This window comes from Xiphias gladius, chromosome 22, assembly GCF_016859285.1.
Source record: "Xiphias gladius isolate SHS-SW01 ecotype Sanya breed wild chromosome 22, ASM1685928v1, whole genome shotgun sequence".
In the NCBI taxonomy this organism is placed as follows: Eukaryota; Metazoa; Chordata; class Actinopteri; order Istiophoriformes; family Xiphiidae; genus Xiphias; species Xiphias gladius.
The window spans coordinates 4,598,601-4,619,113 of NC_053421.1; the positions used below are offsets into that span (position 1 = coordinate 4,598,601).

General features: G+C 38.7%; 1 protein-coding gene and 1 long non-coding RNA gene across 3 annotated transcripts; one reads left to right on the forward strand and one right to left on the reverse strand.

The window, feature by feature from the left end:
- Window positions 1–2,434: 2,434 nt before the first annotated feature.
- On the reverse strand, window positions 2,435–12,662 carry LOC120784730. Its single transcript, XR_005706488.1, has 3 exons — window positions 12,554–12,662; window positions 9,051–9,205; window positions 2,435–2,755 (listed from the first exon to the last, which is right to left on the reverse strand). It is a non-coding gene; the product is annotated as an uncharacterized LOC120784730 (long non-coding RNA).
- On the forward strand, window positions 12,161–19,067 carry fam210ab (family with sequence similarity 210 member Ab). 2 transcript variants are annotated; one of them, XM_040118770.1, is made up of 5 exons: window positions 12,161–12,321; window positions 14,071–14,544; window positions 15,765–15,857; window positions 17,936–18,047; window positions 18,333–19,067. In XM_040118770.1, exons 2-5 carry the CDS (start codon window positions 14,120–14,122, stop codon window positions 18,645–18,647), a joined length of 945 nt encoding a protein of 314 aa, XP_039974704.1. In that variant the 5' UTR covers window positions 12,161–12,321; window positions 14,071–14,119; the 3' UTR covers window positions 18,648–19,067. The 2 variants fall into 2 exon arrangements, with proteins under 2 accessions (XP_039974704.1, XP_039974705.1); XM_040118771.1 differs by lacking the exon at window positions 15,765–15,857 and having other exon boundaries at window positions 12,170–12,321.
- Window positions 19,068–20,513: the final 1,446 nt, after the last annotated feature.

Consider the following 20,513-nt stretch of genomic DNA (forward strand, 5'->3'; position numbering starts at 1 on the left):
AAACCGCTCTTGTTCAACCACTTTTAAAAAGACCATCTCGATTCCTCTGATCTTAACAAATGCAGGCCAATTTCCAATCTCCCATTTTTAGCTAAGGTTTTAAAAAATTTTACAGCTGTGCAACTCCTAGCTATTGTGCATGAAAAACAATATTCCAATTCCAATCCAGTTTCCGGAAAAAATATAGTACAGAAACTGCTATTCTTAAGTTTTTAAATGACTTATTGTTGTCAGCTGATGCTGGCCATAAATCTATACTTGTTCTCCTTGATCTATGCTCAGCATTCACTACCACTGACCATGATATCCTCTTGGACCATATTGCTACCTGGGTGGGAATCTACTTCACAATTGTTTATGTCCTACCTTAGAGACAGGAGTTTTTGTGTTGGTATCACTGATGCCAGGTCAGCTGCAATGGGTGTTCACTGTGGGTACTATCTTAGCTATGACCTAGCTCTGACTGTACAAAAAACAGAACTTCACAAAATCAGAACACTGTCAATCTGCTAACTGTCTGTGTTACATTCACCAATGACAGAGATATTATTCATAAGCCAATATAGTGCAAATACCCAATTATCAAACAGTCTTGGTTCACTGTCTTATTCCGTAACTCAGCATTGAAGAAATCTTGGTTTCATTTTTAATCATGAGGTGTATGGTCATATATGTAGAATTGAAACCATGTGTTGAAAATAGAGGCATGGCTCAGAGTCCCTAGGTCAAAGGTCCTCACAGGGTGCCTCATAGCTTGAAAAGGAAGGTAATGCTTTGTAACTGAAACCATATGTTAGTGACAGTTTTTAGGAAAACAACTGCCCTATTTAAGAGTCGGTGGTCAAGACTGATTCTCAGAGTGGTTCATCGGCTTCACACCCTCTCAATAGCAGATCTGCAGATGCTTGACTTGACGCTGTACTTCTTTGTAATAAACCTTTATATGCAATCAAGATGGTGTCAGCAGAGTGTCCTTCATCCTCTTCACATCATCAACACCATCTAATAAACTACAATCAAAATCTCACCCTTGGTGTTAACATGTTAACATGATTCCAAAAATCTGGCAACTGCTATCCACACCTTCATTACTATTGGTTTAGCCTATTGTAACTCTCTGCTCTTTGCTATCAATAAAAAATCACTCTCCCACCTCCATATCATCCAAAACTCTGCAGCCAGGATTTTCACTCGGACTAAGAAACATGATCATATTTAACCAATCCTGGTTTCCTTACATTGGTTACCTGTTGCTTTTCAGTTGATATTAAGATTTTATTGATTACTTACAAAAGCCCTGAGAGGCCTCACACCAAGGTATATATCAGATCTCTTATTGCCCTAAAAGCTCCTTGAGATCCTCAGATGCATTGTTCCTTGTTGTTCCAAGGTCCAGATTGATACACAAAGGTGACAGAGCCTATGCAATCAGGGCTCCTGGACTTTGGAATGACCTGCCTGAGGAGATCAGGGCTGCAAAGTCTGGCTTGTCCTTTAAATCAATCTTAAAAAAAACCCTTTTTTAAAATTGCTTTTCAGTGATTACATTTATGTTTTATGACATTTTTGTTTGCTGTTTAGTTTGTTCAGTTTTATGGCTTTTAGTTTGTTTTACTCCCTTTGTATTTTAAATGTCTATTTTTATTGTAAAACACTTTGTAACTGTGTTTTGAAAGGTGCTATATAAATAAGTCCTATTATTATTTTATTATTAATAGTACACTGAAGAAGCTGAAGCAGCCAATCAAACAGCAAACTTTAATGATCTAATGGTCAACTCAGGCACTCTGGCTGATCATTCCACTATTGTATTTTCTAGGGCCAAAAAAACAAACAAACAAAAAAAAAAACCTACCTGTGAACATATCAAAACATATCAAATCTGGATAAAAGGTAGTGTTCCAGAATCTGTTTAACATTTAAATTTGAACAATTTCGATACCCTACACTGTTTAAAAGTAGTTAGAGAGCAAAATTTGAACAGAATAAAAAAAATAACTACAAATGTGCATTTCATGAAAAAACTGGTGTACCTGTTGAGTGCAAGTTGATACGTAGGTGTTAATATGTGATTGTTAGGATATTGCAGGTTGTTACTATGGTGTTAATAGGTGGTGGCTATGGCGTTGTTAAGGAGTCCTAACTGGTTGTACTAGTGACAGTGGTAGTACTACTACTGGTAATACTACCAGCAGTAGTAGTAATAGTAGTGGTCACAGAGGGCCAAATGGGGAGAGTGAGCTTTTTGTGTATCTCTGTCTCTGCCTGCTTATATGAGGAAAGTCCCCACTCTCTGGCTGCCACTCTGATCATTCTGCCCGTAATTTGTCAGAGAAATTTATTTTTATTAAATTTTATTAATTAGACAGATCAAAAAGTTCAAGTACACCCCACAAAATGGCCCTGACATTTTACAGTTGGTTTCGGTGTTGGTATCACAAAAACTGTGGGAGGAGTCAACCTCAAAAATTTGGGCAGAATAAGAAGAATATGCACTACAATAGATTGACTGTAGTACACCAATAACCCTAATTATCACTACTGAAAATAAATAACAAATACCATATCAGCCTCATGTAATAGAGATGCATAAAAGGGCACATTCCTCTTTGGGGAAACTTGCCTCTTCTCCTTTTCCCCTTCTTGCACTTTTCTTCTGTCTTTTCCTCTGCTTCCTGTCCTCAGAAGATGCATCTGAACTTTATGTAGTGTCTGTATCAGAGATTGTGTATGTAGAGTACTCCTTCCTCTTGTCCTTGAGAGCACAAGACAAAATACATTATTTACATAAGAACATAAAAGCCATTAAAATTTCACTTAGAGTCCTGATCACAGGACAGTGCAGGAAGTTGTAAATATTATGAGACAGTTGGTTTCATTAAAGGCTAAGGGCAGGGTAATTGCTAACACTTTACGGTAAAGGTACCTACAATAACATGAATTCACTGCATCAAAGTAAGTTACTTCATTCATTAATATCATATGACTCATCAGGAATTTACAATAATTCAAAATCTGTTCTATAGGGTTGCTAGGACGTTGCTAGGTGGGTGTAAGGGTGTTCCAGTTGTGTGCCAGGATGCTGCCCTGGGTGCTAGGGTGTGGTCACAGAGTGCTTTAGACAGAGATAGCTGTGTGTATCTGGGTCACAGCCTGCATGTATGGCACTTAGTTCTGCTCCCTAGCTGCTTTCAAACATTCCGCAATTCATTTCAATGGGAAAAAAAACTATTTTTAAACCGGAATTGAAAAGTCCTGTGTGTCAGATTCTTTAGAAAAGTAATAGTACACTCCTCCTCAATGAGCCACATGTTTCAGTGTGTACGTGTATGCAGCAGCAAATCTGTGGAAGGAATAGCACACAGAAAACCTAGAAATAAGCTGTAATAAGTATGCAAGATAGTAATAGAATGATCCTTCGAAAAGCACACCAATTATATGAGCTAAGTATAAGAGCATGATAATAGGACCATTTAAGAGTGAAATTCAGGTTTGACATATAGACAAACTTTGAATAAACAATTGCATATAATGATGGGAACATAGTCCAATTAAGCTCGATTTAAAACTGTGCAGTACTTTTATCTTGTGATAGAACTTGCTTTCATCAATCATCATGTAGGCTTTGGGCCCACTAAAAGTCATTCTGCCCTTTTGTCTGGTGCCCTTTATGGCTTTGGCACACATCTTCTTCAGTGCCTGGGTCACCTTTGTTAGGGTAGTACTGCTACCACACAAGCCATCCTCCATCATGTCAATGTGGTCCAGCCTTAATCCCTGTTAAAATCGGACAATCAACAATAAACATTACCAATTATTCAACCACAAATTTACACCTTTTATTTATTTATGTATTTTTATAAGTTTGACATTGTCTATGAACAACGAAAAAAATTATGCACCAGGATTTTCATATTTGGTCTTAATTTTTCCCCCCCAGTGTTTCAGATTAGACAGTAGTTTAAAAACAAATGAAGGGACGAAGGTAAACCAAGCCCCCACTAACACATGGGATTGGCTAAAAATGGAACCATCTCGAATGCTCTGTGTCACAGCTTTTTTCTGTCCTTTTTTCTGCATAGCTTACAATATAGAAATAAATTGGTGAGAAAGACATGCTGTTTACCGCCCATTTTAACAAATGTGTACAATGAGTGTTCTTGGAGGTGACATTTTACTTATCATAAATATAGGCTTTGGAAAGCACAGCCACCTTTGGTGGGCACTTTGGCATTCAAACTGTATCAAATGCGACGTAGTAGGCACTGACAGTATAATATAAGAACAGAAGTTGTCGTCTATTAGTTTCGAAACGCTAAAGACAGCAGCATCAGTAACATAAAAGATAACTTACATTTCCCATTTATCCCTGAGACAATTATTAGACAATTATTAGGCAATTATTAGGCTAAGTTACTTCCTGGTTCAAACCAGTTCAAACAGCCCTTTTCAACATGGGGCCCTCAGGCAACAAAGAAAAGGTTATTTGAACAAATTCTGTTGAGTAATTTTAGTTATCTGAGGACCGATGCAGGCCTCCAGAGGTAGGTTGTCCGTCACCACCACAAATACCGCCTGAGTCATCACTGAAGCATCGGGTAGCACTAGTTAGCTGTTCGAGCGCAAGTCACTGAGCAGTTCAGAGTTATTACACTGACATCCATTAATTTTGTTTATCTGTTGTTTTTTCCAAAACCTTCAATAGCTCAGCAGACCTCCAGAGACGTACTTCCAGTGAGCGACCATCATCTCCTTCCCTTAACATGTTTGAGCTGTAGCTCGGCTACAAAAAGCTGTGGTTGCCCCTGTGTGTAGAGCGGGCAACAGTGACGCATGAGTCGCACAGCGCCCTTGTTTTCCCATTTAGCTCTGTCCTGGTAGGGCTACGGAGTTCTGGAGTCCACGCACAATGGTCAGAAAAGCAACCAGAAAACCAAAACTACCCAACTGATTTCGTTCAAATAATTTTTTAGCTATTCAAAAACCTTTCCTTCCTACATCATTAATTTTTTTCCAGAAATATCTTAAGAGTGCTGCTGTCTTGTAAGAAAGAAGCGAATCATGCTAAGTTTTTTGTTTGTAGTCATACTAAGTAGGTAGTAGGCTAACTTAAGATAGTGACTTATCTTTGAACTATAATGAAAAAACATTGTTTTCCATTGGGTGCATTTAGAAAAGTCTATTTTGCAGTTATAAGAGAAAATCTTTTTCCCCCCTTCATCAACCAAGTTTTCCAATTATTGACAAAGCTGACTTTTCATACATTTCAGAAAATGTCTGAACCACACCTGGTTGTGGCAGACATCAAAGAGGTTTATAGTAAGAACCTTGTTAAACATTTATTAACACCCACATATGTACAGTTAGAGTTTACATACTTACATTTACAGCTACAGTTTACATTTCAGGAATTGTGTTTAAGTTATTAATAGGTACCAGGCCTATTTCACTCTGACTGATTAGAATAATTGGTCATATTTTAGAATGAAGCCTATCGTTGCTTATTATTGGTGGAAATGGAATTTTCTTAAAACCATTTTTTCATGTATCCGACTTCCATTAAAAAAGACTTGTTGCCCATAATGTGAACAAAGACGTACATGTAGAACAAATGGTGATACTCCCCAGCTGTGTCAAACTGTATCAGCCTTGTATTTTGCAGACCAAATCTAGTTTCATTCATAGAGGCATACACACATATTGCTCATACTAAATGTGGCATTATTTACTCTTGAGGAAGACAAATGTTTCCTTTTGTTCCGTGTGAAATATTTTCCAGCTACTGAGGAGAGAGAACAGGAAAAAGAACTACAGGAGGAGTTCAAATTCCTCATGGAGGTGTTGGGCCTTATAAAAGGTAATACACATTAAAATATATGCAATGTACACTCTATAATTTTATGGTTCTTTTGCACCGTATAGTGGCTATTGGCATCTGAGTTTGTATGCATGTTTGAGTTCCAGAGTTATAAGTTAAATAGTATTTCATTTATCATGGACGCAATATGTTTATACCACAACTTAAACCAGGATAACTCATGAGGTTGGACTTTTTCAAAGAAACAAAAAATAGTATCAGGTCAAGCAGCAGGCATAGGAAACAAACCAAACATATTTTAGCTTAGATACAGGCTCCAACAAGTGGTAATGCTTTGCCGTTGGCAGAAAAAGCAGTAGCAGTGTTAGGTTAACAGTTTGGCTAAGGGAAGCTAAACACAGCATATGTTACTACCTTAACAATGGATGGAGAAAACAGTCATTCATAGATGAAGCCATAGATGTGGTTTGTTCATTAGGATACTTTTGTTTTAAACCAAACAAGTTCCAGTACTCAACAGTGTGAAATACATCCACATTAGCCTGGACTACAATAGCATTGTTCCATTAAGCATCATCCCAGCCTGTTTGTGTTTGGCTGGAAAAAGGGGGAATATTTCACTAACACTAAAACAAAGGGCGGGATTGGCTAGGCTAGTTTTAAAGCTGGAAATCCTCAGCAGCCACCAAAGTATTAGTGGTTTGACTGGTATTGATCAGCATTTGTGAACCTCAGCTGCTGTCATTTGTGAATTTGAGCAATCATTTAATGCATTTGGTACTTTTTGAACATTTTAATTAACCCTTATCTCTGATTTATTGCAAGCCTAAACTGTGCATGTAATGGATTTAGAATACTGCTGTGTTCATTTTTTCTGGGTAGTGTACATGAGTCAAGATGCCGATTAAAAATAAAAAGGTCCAGAAGAAGAGAGCAAAGTAGGGTACTTTCTCTAGTGCTTGTATTTGTTAAATTCAGTGCACCCTGATGAATAAACTAGAGCATGTATGGAAATCGTTAACTCTACAGTATGTCATTTGAGAAATTTGTGATTGTGATTTTTTTCTCTCTCCAACAATAGATGTTGAGCCACTAAGGGCCGCTGAAATTACTCCTGTTTGACTTTTACAACTTGCCAGTGTTACTGTTGTTCATTGATTTGCAGCATTTTTTGGTTGTTTTTACAGTTTGTATTGCTTTGGTTATTGCCACCAAAATAAAATGCTCCCTCCCCAGCAGGCTTGCAGCTAGCCACCAGTTTTGTTAGACACTGATATTCAGTTGAATGTACATTGTGACGTTTGTGACCCATTCAATGTCAGGACAACGTCTTATGTCAACGTCAATTTGACGTAGAATACTGACAACAGCTGACGTTGATATTTTGTTGGTTTTAAGTTGTGTTGTTAAGTAAACAAAATCCAACATCTTCCAAACGGCTCATTCCAATGCCATCTTGACATAGAATACCTACATTCTAGTTGTGGGGTACTTAATTTAATACTGTAAGCAGATAATAACCATAGTGAATGTAATTTTAAAGATTTGATAATTGTGATTTGATCAAAGAAGCAGGCTATAACACATAGTCAATTTACTCTCTAAGACACTCTAATAAATGTTTAACAGTGGGAAATTAAGATGTAATGTCCTGACAGCTTCCATAGCCTGATGTTACTGAGGTTGGGTAGTGACATGACATGTTTTAACTGCTATGGGAATACAACCCCAGAGTTAGTATTACTACCTACAAACTAAATGGGCCTCCGGAAAACATCAGTACAGTACAGTTTTTGTCTAATGAGCAACAAATGACCCTAAAGAAGTGTTAAATAGTTCAAATAAACGTCCTCTGAGCTCTCAGTGTTTTGTTTCACTATAAAGGTTATGCCTGATATAATATGGCATTACATTTGTCTAATTACTGCCTGTGTTGTCTAATTAAGCTATCATAGGCCCATGTTGGTAGCATTAAATGTGGTGTCTAATACAGCATAATTTGTAGAATAGCGTCTTACTGCAGTGTATTTTGGATCTGATATGGCATTGTATTTGATATCTAATTAGACTATGATATTGTATAATCGTGTCTAATCGTGTACTGGGATCTCCTATTTGGTTTCTAGTTAGAGTATAATTTGGTATAGTAGTGTCTAAGTATATCAATTTTGATACAGAATTACATGAGGTTTATAATTACAGCATAATTTAGGTGTACTGTCTCTGATTAGTGTATGTATGTGTTTGTTCACTGTCTAATAAAAGAGATATTATTTGTAGTTTTTTTTACTTTGATGTAAAGTACGGCTTCTTACGTCTTATTAGTGTGAAAAAAAGAAAGTCAGAGTTCAAATCCAGCTTTCAACTAACAGCAGTGCTTAAAAGCTGTCTGTGTAGTTATGTTGATTTCTTCCTAGCTATGCTGTTTTTAATGCTGTCATATTGTTTCACTGATATAACATTGTGATGCTGTGAGATGTGATTTACTATTCACTAAGGGCATTATGAAAATTTTTTGCATAAAAATGTAAGTAAGTGTAACTGTAATACTGTGGTTTACCAGGCTGAATTGCATGCATTGGCCAGAAAATCACATTTGAAATATATTGTGAATCTTTTATCATAAAGCAACAGGTGCAGCAGCTGCTCACAAAAATGATATGAAAACAATTTAAAAAATATTCAGTGTCCATCCAAGTAGTGTAATGTACAGTGGCCTTAGAGCTTTTCCCTGAAAATAGCTGTCTCCTGCAGCCAAAGATAAAGCTGTGAGAGGGGTAAGAGTGAACTGTCACAGTAAAGTTATGGGCCGCACAGCTGAAAACTGAAATGAAACTCACTATAAATCTTCATAAAGCCAAAGGGAGCTGCAGTTTCAGATGATAATTCTCTGTAGGTTCATCACTGTGCGATTCCTTTCACATTGTCACATTTTTTTACATTGTCATTCGTTACACTGTTATTATAAAAATATCAACAATAGCCCCTTTAAACATGCTGATTCAAAACTTGCAATATAAGCAGAGAAGTGATTCCATATGCTCTAAAAAAAGGCTAGGCGTCGGACAAAGGGTATGTTTGTCCGTTTATGCACAACCCCCTTTGGAAGTCTGCTGGAATTCATTTATTACAGCATTACCAAGGGCCATAAATGCTGTTGCAAAAGTATTTCATCATTACACTGTTGCCAGTTTTCTCACTGACTCACTTATCATATATACACTGTGGTTACCTGTACATTTTCCAAGTCTCTGGCACTCTAATATAGGGATGTACCGTAATCTTCCCAGTATTATTCCCTCATTTGCTGTTGAATTATGGTGGTCTATTGCTTGGTCCACAGTCTCCCAGGTGTTCAGTTGGGTTGATATGGTGATCCCTTGTGTCCTGCGGATGGGGGCAATGTCTGTTTAATGGCAGCAGGAAAAATACAGTATATTATCTGTCAGTACAAAGCTTTATTAGAATGATTACCAAGGCCTTACACTAGCGCTTACGTATATAATGTAAAGACTAGATCAGGACAAAGGTGTATGACATGGCACATCAACATATATCTCTGTAGTGCTCAAAACACTTCATAAAAGTTGACAGAACTCTCATTTTCTTGTACTCCAAATTTCTGCATACTAAAACATACTGTACATTTACAGTTGGGAGCTGACAAGCTAACAGATTTATTCTACTACTGCCAACTCTGCGCCTCAAACCTAGCTTATCTCATCCATCACTTCCACCCCAGCTGCTCTAAAGGATTCACCTTGGCATCCCTCCAGTCATAAACCGGCTTCTTTAACCTTTAGCCCAAAACAAGTGGTCCATTTAAAGATGACACGATAAGTTAACATAGTGTATATGAAATGTTCCCAGGATGTGTATGCAATCTATAAAAACAAAAAGGTAGTAATCCTTATATCATGAAGTGATCAGAATTTGTAGGAGCTCTAGGGTTGTGTATGTCTTCCATCTAACATGCCTAGTATAGACTTTCGGGGTCATTACAAAATAAAACTGACTTTGTGGCTCTGAAGGTCTTCCTGTGGATCTATACAGCAAAACTGTTTTCTTCAGTTTGTCCTTACAGTTATGCTATTGTGCAGCTGTTGACCTCAATACCACACCAATACTGGGTAGGGCTTCCCTTTGCTCTCAAAACAGCCTCAGTTCTTTGTGGCCTGGATTCCACAAGATGTTTGAAACATTCCTTTGACATTCTGCTCCATGCTGACGTGACTGCATCAGATAATTTCTGCAGATTTGTCAGCAGCACATTCATGCTGCCAATCTCCTGTTATACCACGTCCCAAAGTGAATTCAGATCTGGTGACTGGGGAGGCCACTTAGGTACACTGAACTTACTGTCATGTTCATGAAACCAGTTTTAGACTACTTTTGCTTTGTGACATGTTGTGCATTCATGTTTTTCTGCTCACCACAGTTGTAAAGAGTGGTTATGTGAGTTACCATAGCCTTTCTGTCAGCTGCAACCAGTCTGACCATTCACCTCTGACCTTCATGAAAGCAGTTTGAGACAGCTTTTGCTTTGTGACACGGTGCATTATCATGCTGAAAGTAGCCATTAGAAGATTGTAAATTGTGGCCATGAAGGGAGGCACATGGTCAGCAACAATACTCAGATAGGCTGTGGCAATCAATCCATGATGGATTGGTAATAAGGGGCCCAAAGTGTGAAAAGAAAAATTCTCCACACAATTACAACACCACCAGCAGCCTAGACTGTTGACACAAGGCAGGTTGCGTCCATGGATTCATTCTGCTGACACCAAATTCTGACCCTACTATCAGCGTGCCTAAGCAGAAATCCAGATTCATCAGACCAGGCTACGTCTTCCAGTCTTCAACTGTCCAGTTTTGGTGAGTCTGTGGCCACTGCAGCCTCAGATTTCTGTGTTTGGCTGACAGGATTGGAACCCAACGTGGTATTTTTCTGTTGTAGCCCATCCACGTCAAGGTTGGACGTATCGTGCACTATGAGATGTTTTTCTGCTCACCACACTTGTAAAGAGTGGTTATCTGAGCCACCGCAGCCAGTTCCAACCAGTCCTGCCATTCACCTTTGACCTGTCTCATCGACATGTTGCCCACTGGATGTTTTTTGTTTTTCACATCATTCTGACTAAACTCCAGAGACACATGTGCGTGAAAATTCCAAGAGATTAGCAGTTTCAGAAATACTCAAACCAGCCGGTCTGGCACCAACATTCATGCCACGTTCAAAGTCACTGAAATCACATTTATTCCCCATTCTGATGTTTGACGTGAACATTAACTGAAGCTCCTGACCTGTATCTTCATGATTTGATTATCTCAAGTGCTGCCGCATGACTGGCTGACTGGATAATTGCACATGTACAGGTGTTCCTGATAAAGAGCTAAGTCATTGTATTTTTACTTCTGTACTTAGTCTGAAGAATACAAAATAAGTGGACTGTGTCAGAGAGACTTAGTGGTGAGAGGCAGCATCTCCACTGGAGGATTGGGTCCCTCTGTCAGCAAGCATCTGCCGTGCTCAGTATCCATGAACATGATCCAGAATCCTAATCAGCTTCATGGATGATCTCCGTAATGCGTTTCACATTTACCTCAGGTGGTAACTTTCAACAAAGCTGACACGTATCGTACTTTTAACCAAAGATAAATTTTTAGACTAAACCGAAACATTGACCCCACTGGGAAATGTATTCAGAGCCAGATATATTTTTTTCCAGAGACGAGACATACTTTTGTGGTTAGCAATTTTTAAAAAACTGACTTTTTTCTATTATGCATGGCCATTTAAAGAAAAGAGTCTAGCTTCAAGAATGTAAGCAGACCACCCTCTGCTGGTGCAACTCATGTAATGCAGATGTCAGGACTCATGATACATGCCATCCTTGTATATGGATGTGATATGATATGAATGGTGATGCGTAAAAAGACCTGTATGCTTTTAGGCACGTTTGCGTGTTTGATAAAGGTTCAAACAGTTTACAATCTCACTTGTATTGCGCTAATTTCTGTCGTACATGGTAGTCAGGCTATGGGCATTTAGCCATCGCGTAGTCGTGTGAAACTGACAATTTAATTCTGCTGGTTATTAAAACATACAAATAAATGCCTGTTTCTGATTCACTGACAGATAAATAGTCCTGGGCCCAATTCAAAGATACCTTTGAATGTCTTGAAGGTCGGAACTGGCACACTACTTTGAGTGAAAACAACCCACCAGCCAATTTCATATCTTTGGCCAAGATTTGACTTTGCGCTAGGCTCTCTGGGAGATTAATTTCCTTCACGTTTTGGAGCGTTTCACAGCCGGACTCATGCGAACTACATTTCCCGTGGTCCTCTGCGCAGTTGGGGCTACACGCTGCTTTCCGCGCAGTCCGTGCTGCTGCTACCATAAATGTGGACCTTGAACGACTTATAACCCGGACACCTTCGCATGGGCCTCAGGGATGAGGAGTACGATTTTTTCTTGAGCTCTACACGTAACTTCTACCGTAAGTGTAGTCTTCTTTCTGTCTTCTGCTTTAATGTGTTTACATACATAGTGACGAATAGTTTTCCTGCATGTCTGAAGGGTAGCATTGCAGCCAGCTAACAGCTAACTAGCTAACTTCAGGCGTCAGAAGCCAAAGTTGGCAGCAGTTCCAAGTCTGGCCTTAGCAAACCCGTCAGCCAGTCAGTGTCTAAGGAAGGAACGCTGTCCGATTTAATGAGATATAAGCTCACTTCGCCTCCTGCTAGAACGTGCCCCCGCAACCAGGGAATTAAAAGATGACTCTCTCTTGTCCTTCAGAGAAAACTGGCCAAAGTCAACTAGCCTCCAATAGATGCCAGTGTAAAGCTGTCATGTTCTAAGTTTTGGACTTCCGGTTGGAAATTATAAAATACGCCAGGGCAAATTCTGACCTTCTACTTTTCCTACAGTCTATCCGGATACTTTTATTTTGAAGGTAAATTTAATTACTTCCTATGTTGTTGTGGTTATTTCACACAGCTCTAGCTGTATTTTGGCTAGCTGCTAATAGGTTACAAGTTATGTAGCAAAACAGTTTTTTTCTTTTTTCTTTTCCTTTTTTTTTTGGTAACAGTTGGTGTACGACAGCTTTGAAAACGTAATTTGAGTAACATTGAGAGGAAGATTATTGAACTTTATGAAAATTATCCACCCTTTTTAATGCTGGAGGTGCTGCATTTATGCTTGTGCAATCATAATACAAGGTATGTTTACAGCCTTTTAATCTATAACCCGTGTGATCAGTGAAGGAAAAGGAGATAGCTTGACAATTAATGCATGAAGGAATTTAGGTCAAGGCTGTTTTGGACAGTGTTACCGTTGGTTTGGTGGTTTCAGTAGTATTTTTCATAGATAAAACAGGCTAACTCCACTGTATGATGGCAACACATGTATGTAGCTAGTATTTATATATAAAAAAAAAAAAAAATACCATACACATTTTAACCTAGACAACCATGGCATAGGAATAAAGCTAATGAGCAAAAACATAAATGGAGATAAGAGGAAATACTGTTGGTCATAATTCAAATACATTCAGTTGGCAGTTTATTGGGTAAACCTATCTAAAATGAATGCAGTTTAGTACAACAGTCCTTAAATAAATCCTCCCTTCATGAAGGTTATAATGTTCAGTTTTTTGTTTTTGCCTTCTGAAGGGGGGCATGCCAGAAAAGTTTGAGAACAACTTCCTAACTCAGTCAGAGTGAATTAAAGAGCGAGAATAGATCAGAGATGTTTAGTCAGTTAATCGATTAATCAGTCAGCAGATATAATTATTTGATAGTTATTTAAATAATCACCTACAAAGTCATGTTTTTGGTAAAGGTGGGGTTTTGGCAGGTTTTAGATCTCATATATCAACAGTTGATGGTTTACTTAGGGCCGGTTTATGGAAATCAAATGTTTTCATAGTTGTACCAAACCCCGCTTTAGTCTTCTGTGATAATAAACTAAATATTTAGGGATTTTTGATACTTAAAGGGACAAAACAAGCAGCTCAAAGACATTGCTTTGCTGGACATTTTGCATTATGTTATTACATTATATTTTATGTTGTGATGATTAGAAATTATTAATCAATTAAACATAAATTAATTGGCAGATTAATGGATAATGAAAATAATTGTGAGTTCCCACCGTAAACAAAAATATGATTATTAACTTAATGTGGTGTTTTTTGTTTTTGTTTTTTTTGTTTTTGTTTTGTGTGTTTTGTCTGACCCTACAGTCTGGTTGAACATCACAGCAGCAGAAAGGAGGAGGGGGTGGAGAAGAGGATGATAATGCAGCGCATCCTAACTCATGGGACACTGTTGCGGATGGCAGCAGTGCGCCCATTGCTGGTGGGCGTCACCATCCCTGAGCAAGCAGTAGCATTGTGTTGCTGTGCCCTCCGTCTGACACCACCGCCATTTACAGGCCGGCACTGGCTCTCAACCTCGGCCTCCAGCAGGGCAGCGCATCAGCCAAAGCACCAGCCACCACAAGAGGAACCACAGTCCAACTCCACACCTCAAAGACAAGAAGTCCAGAAAGAGGAAGCTGTGCCTGATGCTGCAGAGGTGGACCCCCTGCAGGACAAGTCCATTGGCCTGTTCCAGAGGTTTAAGAAAACCTTCAAACAATATGGGAAGGTGATGATCCCTGTACATCTGGTGACGTCCTCTGTTTGGTTTGGAACCTTCTATTACGCTGCTATGAAGTGAGTCTACTGGGGTTCTTAGTTTATTGCTTTGTATTTGACTTCCAAGCGGGGGATGGAAAGACCTACTGCCAGAAGGCGGGCAGGGCTTTGTTTGTTGGCTATCTTCCCCACTCACTGGATACTGTAATCAGTAATATTTTTCATAAACATAGTATAGAAAGTATACAGTCCTGGTTGAAATTATTGGCACCCCAGAATTTCAAGTATACAATTCAAGTTTTTGAATAACCAGAATATTTTAATAAAATGTCCAAGGTTATCGAACAAAAGAAAATAAAAAAACAAAACTTGCATAATAGTGAAATAATGCAAACACAAAATTTACCCCAGACACAGTTATTGACACCCTTCCCTAATACTTGGTTGCAGAAAGTTTGCCAACAATGACATCCTCTAAATGTTTCTAGTAGCCATTTAAAAGCTTCTAGCACCCGTCTGCTGGTAGTTTCTGCTGCTCTTCCACTGCTATGTGTTCAAGCTCTTTTAAGTTTGCATGAGTCCTTTTTGCAATGGCAGGTTTCAGCTTTCTCCAAAGGTTTTCAATGGGATTCAGGTCAGAACTCATTGCTCTCCAGGTTAAAAACAGTCCATTTTCCTTTTTCCACCACACGGTGTGCCGCAGGCAAAAGGCTCTTACAACGTCTGACTCTGGGGTTTGTTTTGAGTACTTGAACGTACTTTTGTGGCTCTCATCCATATACTCTCTCCGTACTGTCTGTCATTATTTTTGCGTAGGTGGTAAAAGAGGTTAATGGTTTTTGAGTCTGCTGGTGGGACCGGTCTGCGGCAGAAATTGCAAAGTATGGTTTTCTGGTCCGTGTCAGACTTTTCATACCCAAACCACATCCATGGGTCAGAAGTAGCCCCTCTTTTAGGTACAAGTTCTTCGTTTCGTCTTGGCTGGCAGGAGTCCTTATCTTGTTCAAAATTACCCTTTTCTGTGTTGCGGTCATTCTCCTCCATGTTTGTTTGTTTGTGTTGTCTTCATGTAAATTTCCTGCTTGCATTCGTGCTGTGTGGAAGAACGCAAAGCGTCATCCAAATGGCAAAAAATACTGCCATAAAGAGTGTGATTTATGACACAACGAAATAAATGATAGAGCATAATATTGTTATATCTCACAGCCCTAGCCTCCAGAACATGAGGCAGACTGTGGCTTATCTATGAAATTTATGCAAACATTAGTCTCACCTTTTTTGTGCCTTTCTTTCAATAGTGGTTTCCTCCTTGGCCCTCACCCATTGAGCCCTACTTGGTTTAGTGTTCAGTGTATGGTACAGGCTGAAACCACCACTCAAGATTGCTCCAGGTCAGCCTGAAGCTCTTTAGATGTGTTGTGTGGTGTTTTTTTTTTTTCCACAATCCAAATCAACATTCGCAGACTGAGTTCACTGAGTTTCTTCATTTCACCACGTCCTGGAAGCATCTTAACGGTTTTATGACTGTGATACTTCTTGATAACATTACGAACTGATGAAATAGGGATTTCAAGATCTTTGGTGATTGCCCTGCCCTACTGAATCATAAAATGGTTGGAACAGTACATGTAGTTCAACTTATGATTTTAAGCCCTTTAATATTACTATAATATTCCTAATATCTCTGGTTGGACTAACAACTTAATAAAGCAAGCATGTCATGTCTAATATCACTTTAAAATATTTCTGAAGTAACTAATGATTTTGCTCCAGATAGTGGGAAAGAGCTATTTGTCTGTCAGTCACAGGTGCTGCTTCATTGTGCAGTAGCCAGATCTGATTCATAAAACATCCACATCAGGATTACCACACCCAGCCCGCTGTTGCTGCCTTTTACTACTAGTTTAACCAAAACGCCAGGGGCCATGCAAGGCCATAATCCACTCAGTGAACTACCGAATACCAAAAACAGCAACATCACTTCACTACCAAGGAGAGCACACGCCACGGATCTGAATTTTTCAATAAACAAGATTTTACTCCAGCAACAACAGCTAAACCAGCAACAACAAATACATCCTCATTGTCAACAATTTGAATACAGTAAGAATAAAATCAGCAGTACAGCGAATTTTACACTAAGATGAGCAGAACATCTTGTAGTCACAAAATCCACTACATTAAACTAGTTTCTCCGTGACTCACAAACCCAGAGAAATGCACACTTTTTTTTTTTTTTTTTGCTTACCTATGTTTGTGTGTCTCAGTAATGGCTGGTCCAACTAAATTATTCCTAAATAACTCCAAACAAGAGAATCAATACAAGTTAATGTCCACTTTTAGATCCATCCTTCTGTTTCACATTGAAAAACCTGACCATAGACTGCAAAAAAATCAGACAGAACAACACATGGCAAGACTCACAAAGAACCTTTCTCTGCCTTAAAACATCTGTGCAAAGGGTTTTTGTTTTCTTTTCATTTTGCAGTACTTTATCTTAGTCCTGGCAGATGTGGCGACACCTGTAGTTACTGGTGGTAACTGCAAACGTGGTTTAATACTACAGGTCACAGAATTTTGGGGGCAGCAAAACAAACTATTGTCATTTTAATAAGGAAGTCAGGCAATAATTGGCCTTCTCCGATCATTCTGTGAGCAACCGCGATCTGATTTCATGCTACACACAGCACGAGTCTGCGAACAGCAGGGCTTCAGTGAAAGGAGTCCGTTACCTTGCTGAGACGTTGGAGGTGTGCAGCCTGTCGCCTGCAGCTCTTCATCTAACAGCTCACTGTGGCTGCTCCTTCTTCTTCCATTATTCCCTGCAGTAATTCAAACGGATTCACTATCCAAAAATGCAGAAAATAACTTTAGCAGTAAGTGCTAAACTCACTGACAAACACATTGCATTTCCTGTGACTACTTCATTATAAAAGTCAACTCGTGTTTTGCCAGTTATATTAAATGCTTTTAATGTGAAGCCGCAGCAGAAGAAAATGTTCTGTTTGCATTAACAGTAACTTAACACAGCATTTTTCCAGGAATGTTGCCAAAGTCACCCAGTTCCAAATAGTGCAAATATTTAATATTGCAATACTTTCATCAGTGGACATAGGTTCAGTCACCATTGTGTTGCCTCATTCGGCAATAGAGAGTGACTTTACAGAAAACTATTTAAATGGAAACCTTGCCACTTTTTGTAAAGAAAAAAATAAAACTAATGAGTCAATTTTTTTTTTTTTTTTTTTTTTTTTTTTTTTTTTTTAATCCTAAAAGTTAAATAATCACAGCAAGTTTACTCAAATACATTGCGATGCAAAAGCGTGATAGCAATTCATGGTTGTATTATTACATTATACAATATAACAACTATAGATTATTTTATATAATATATAAAAAAAAAAATTGTGTGTGTGAGTAGGTACTTTAAATCTGTCTTTTCTTCTCTTCATGTTTTGCCTCCCCTCAGAGGTGTGAATGTAGTGCCATTCCTGGAGATGATTGGTCTACCAGAGTCATTAGTTGGCCTTTTGAGAGACTCTTCAAGTGGCTACGCTCTGACTGCATACGCCATGTACAAGGTAATTTCATCCAGGATCCCCTGGGTTTTTAATGTATTTGAACATTTCAACTTCATTTACTCAGTAATCATTATCTATTTATTTATTTATTTATTTATTTATTTCAAAGCAAACTCACTGTCAGGTTTCTTGAACTTACCCAACTTTGATTTTTTTTCTGTTTCACTTCCTCAGTTTGTGAACATTGGAAAAGCAGATTCAGTATATCTAACAATTGATTTATGACAGATGAATTAAGGCATCGATTTTGCTCTACTGAGTGTCTTTTTCTTTGTTTTCTTACAGATTGCCACCCCTGCTAGATATACGGTAACTCTGGGCGGCACGTCACTATCTGTTCAGTATCTCCGCAAGCACAGCTACTTATCCACACCACCGCCAGTTAAAGAATACTTCCAGGACAAAATGGAGGAGACAAAGGAGAAATTTACAGAAAAGATGGAGGAGACAAAGGGGAGATTTTCAGAGAAAATGGAGGAAACAAAAGAGCGTATCTCTGAGAAAATGGAAGAGACTAAGGACAAGCTTTCTGAGAAACTGCAGGAAACCAAAGACAGAGTCTCTGAGGGAAAAGCGCTTTTTAGAAAGAAGAATGATTAGTGAATCACATTCACAGGTGGCACCTCTGGATAAATAATCCTGTTTTGATCTTGACAAGTCGTTAGTGAATAGCAGGCGAGTAACAGACAGCACTTCTGAGATCATTTGGAAAGAAGAGCGAGACCTTGCACTATCTTTGCCCTGAAATGTCACCTCTCACATCATAGTTATCACCTGTTGTCTATTTAAGTGTCCGATTCAGTCCCTCAGTGTCCAAACCCTGCCACAATGCACTATAGGTGAGGACTAGACAGCAGTTTAGCAGACTCCTGGCAATGCTACATTCTGGCTCAGTCATCTCTGACTGGATTTACACATGCTCAACTGATCAGGACTTTAACTCTTGGTTGGCTATAAGCTGGCTGTTTTTAAAGAGGAGGCGTGATCTCATTTCTCTTCACATAGATATACATGGGGGGGGGGGGGAGGTCTGGACTTCATTTGCGTGTGTAAAAACAGCATTAAAAGAGGCATACAATTAAAGACTGTATGGGAAATAGCAGTACTAAAGCATCTGGTTGTTAAGGAAAAAAACTTGAAGCTTATGTTTACCTATACAGTAGATTGGGGTCCAAAAGTCTTAGACCACTTTCCCATAAAAGGTCTCAGACTTTTGGACCCCACTGTATGTACTAGTCCATCAAAACCTTTGTGATGACTGGATATCACCTTGTGTCTTTTCTAATGTAATGACAAAGAAATTAAGTTTTTCTATTTTTAAGTGATAGCCAAAACTAATATATTACATTATTTTGGTGTCTGTGCCACTTAATGTAGTGACTGAAAGTTGTGTATGAAATGACAAAGTCAGAGGATTGTTTGGAGGCTGCTCTTGGGCAGAAATAGTCATAGTGCATGTCAGTTTACGTGTGATGAGTTGTAAGTCATACATGTAAACATCAACAGGTTCAGGATAGTACATACAGTAGTATGTATGAACAGAGGAAAAACTGTAATAGATGGACATAATAAAGCTTTGACAGTGTACCACTTTGCCAGCTTAAATTTCTTGGGTTCTTTGGTAAATTGACAAATGTTCTTGTCAGAATTTCAAACAGATGTGTGGTTCAAACCAAGACTGAATAAAGTGAAACGCTAATCATCAAAGTTTGTGTGCTGTATATATGGGCCGTATGAGACTTCACAACTTGTGTTTGTACTTAAAGTGAGCCCGTGTAGCTGTGTAACACCATCTTCCACTAATTCATTATCAACAAAAGTCTGTCTTACTCAACCGTATACACGCAGAGGTTTTCCTGCTACTGCCTGACTTGGTCTGGTATAATCAGACACTTATGGTAGCTAATTCCAGCAAATGTAAGTGAATTTAAGGTAGATGTTGCATAATCAACATTAACTCAGTCAGTTCACAGTCACCTTTTAGCATAGCCCCACTTTAAAGCTGTCACTGTGAGTCGCCAATGACTATAATTGACCTACGACAGAGACTTCCCGGTCTCGTGAGATTGTACTCATCTGTAACCAAGCTTTTTTACAGTTGTGGAACGAGCAAACATTCTTGCATCAATTGTACTTGAGTAAAAGTACCAAATTACTAGCTAAATATACTAAAATCTGCAATTAATATTTTTCATGAACAATGTGTCAAATGACTACATGTAACATGAAAGGGGTCTAGTACTGATAAACCCATGAAAAATTATCATCGGACTCTGCAATTCCCTTCAGTTCTACAGAGCATCAGCATTTTTGTGTCTTTCAGCCCATGCTTAGGGTTTCTGGCCCTAAAGTTTATAGTTTTGGTTCACTCTCACCGCTCTAATCAGCCTAGCATGAGGATTCCACCGAGAATTGTCTCACAACTCTGCACTTATCCTCAGCCCTGCAAAACTTTTTAGCAACTTT

What these genes read in the sequence shown, in the direction of transcription:
- fam210ab (XM_040118770.1), top strand. Translation starts at nt 14,120, where the DNA reads ATGATAATGCAGCGCATCCTAACTCATGGGACACTGTTGCGGATGGCA. An exon ending in TTCTATTACGCTGCTATGAA is followed by an intron (nt 14,545 to 15,764) that starts GTGAGTCTACTG and finishes TTCTTTCAATAG; the next exon opens with TGGTTTCCTCCTTGGCCCTC. An exon ending in CTGCATACGCCATGTACAAG is followed by an intron (nt 18,048 to 18,332) that starts GTAATTTCATCC and finishes GTTTTCTTACAG; the next exon opens with ATTGCCACCCCTGCTAGATA.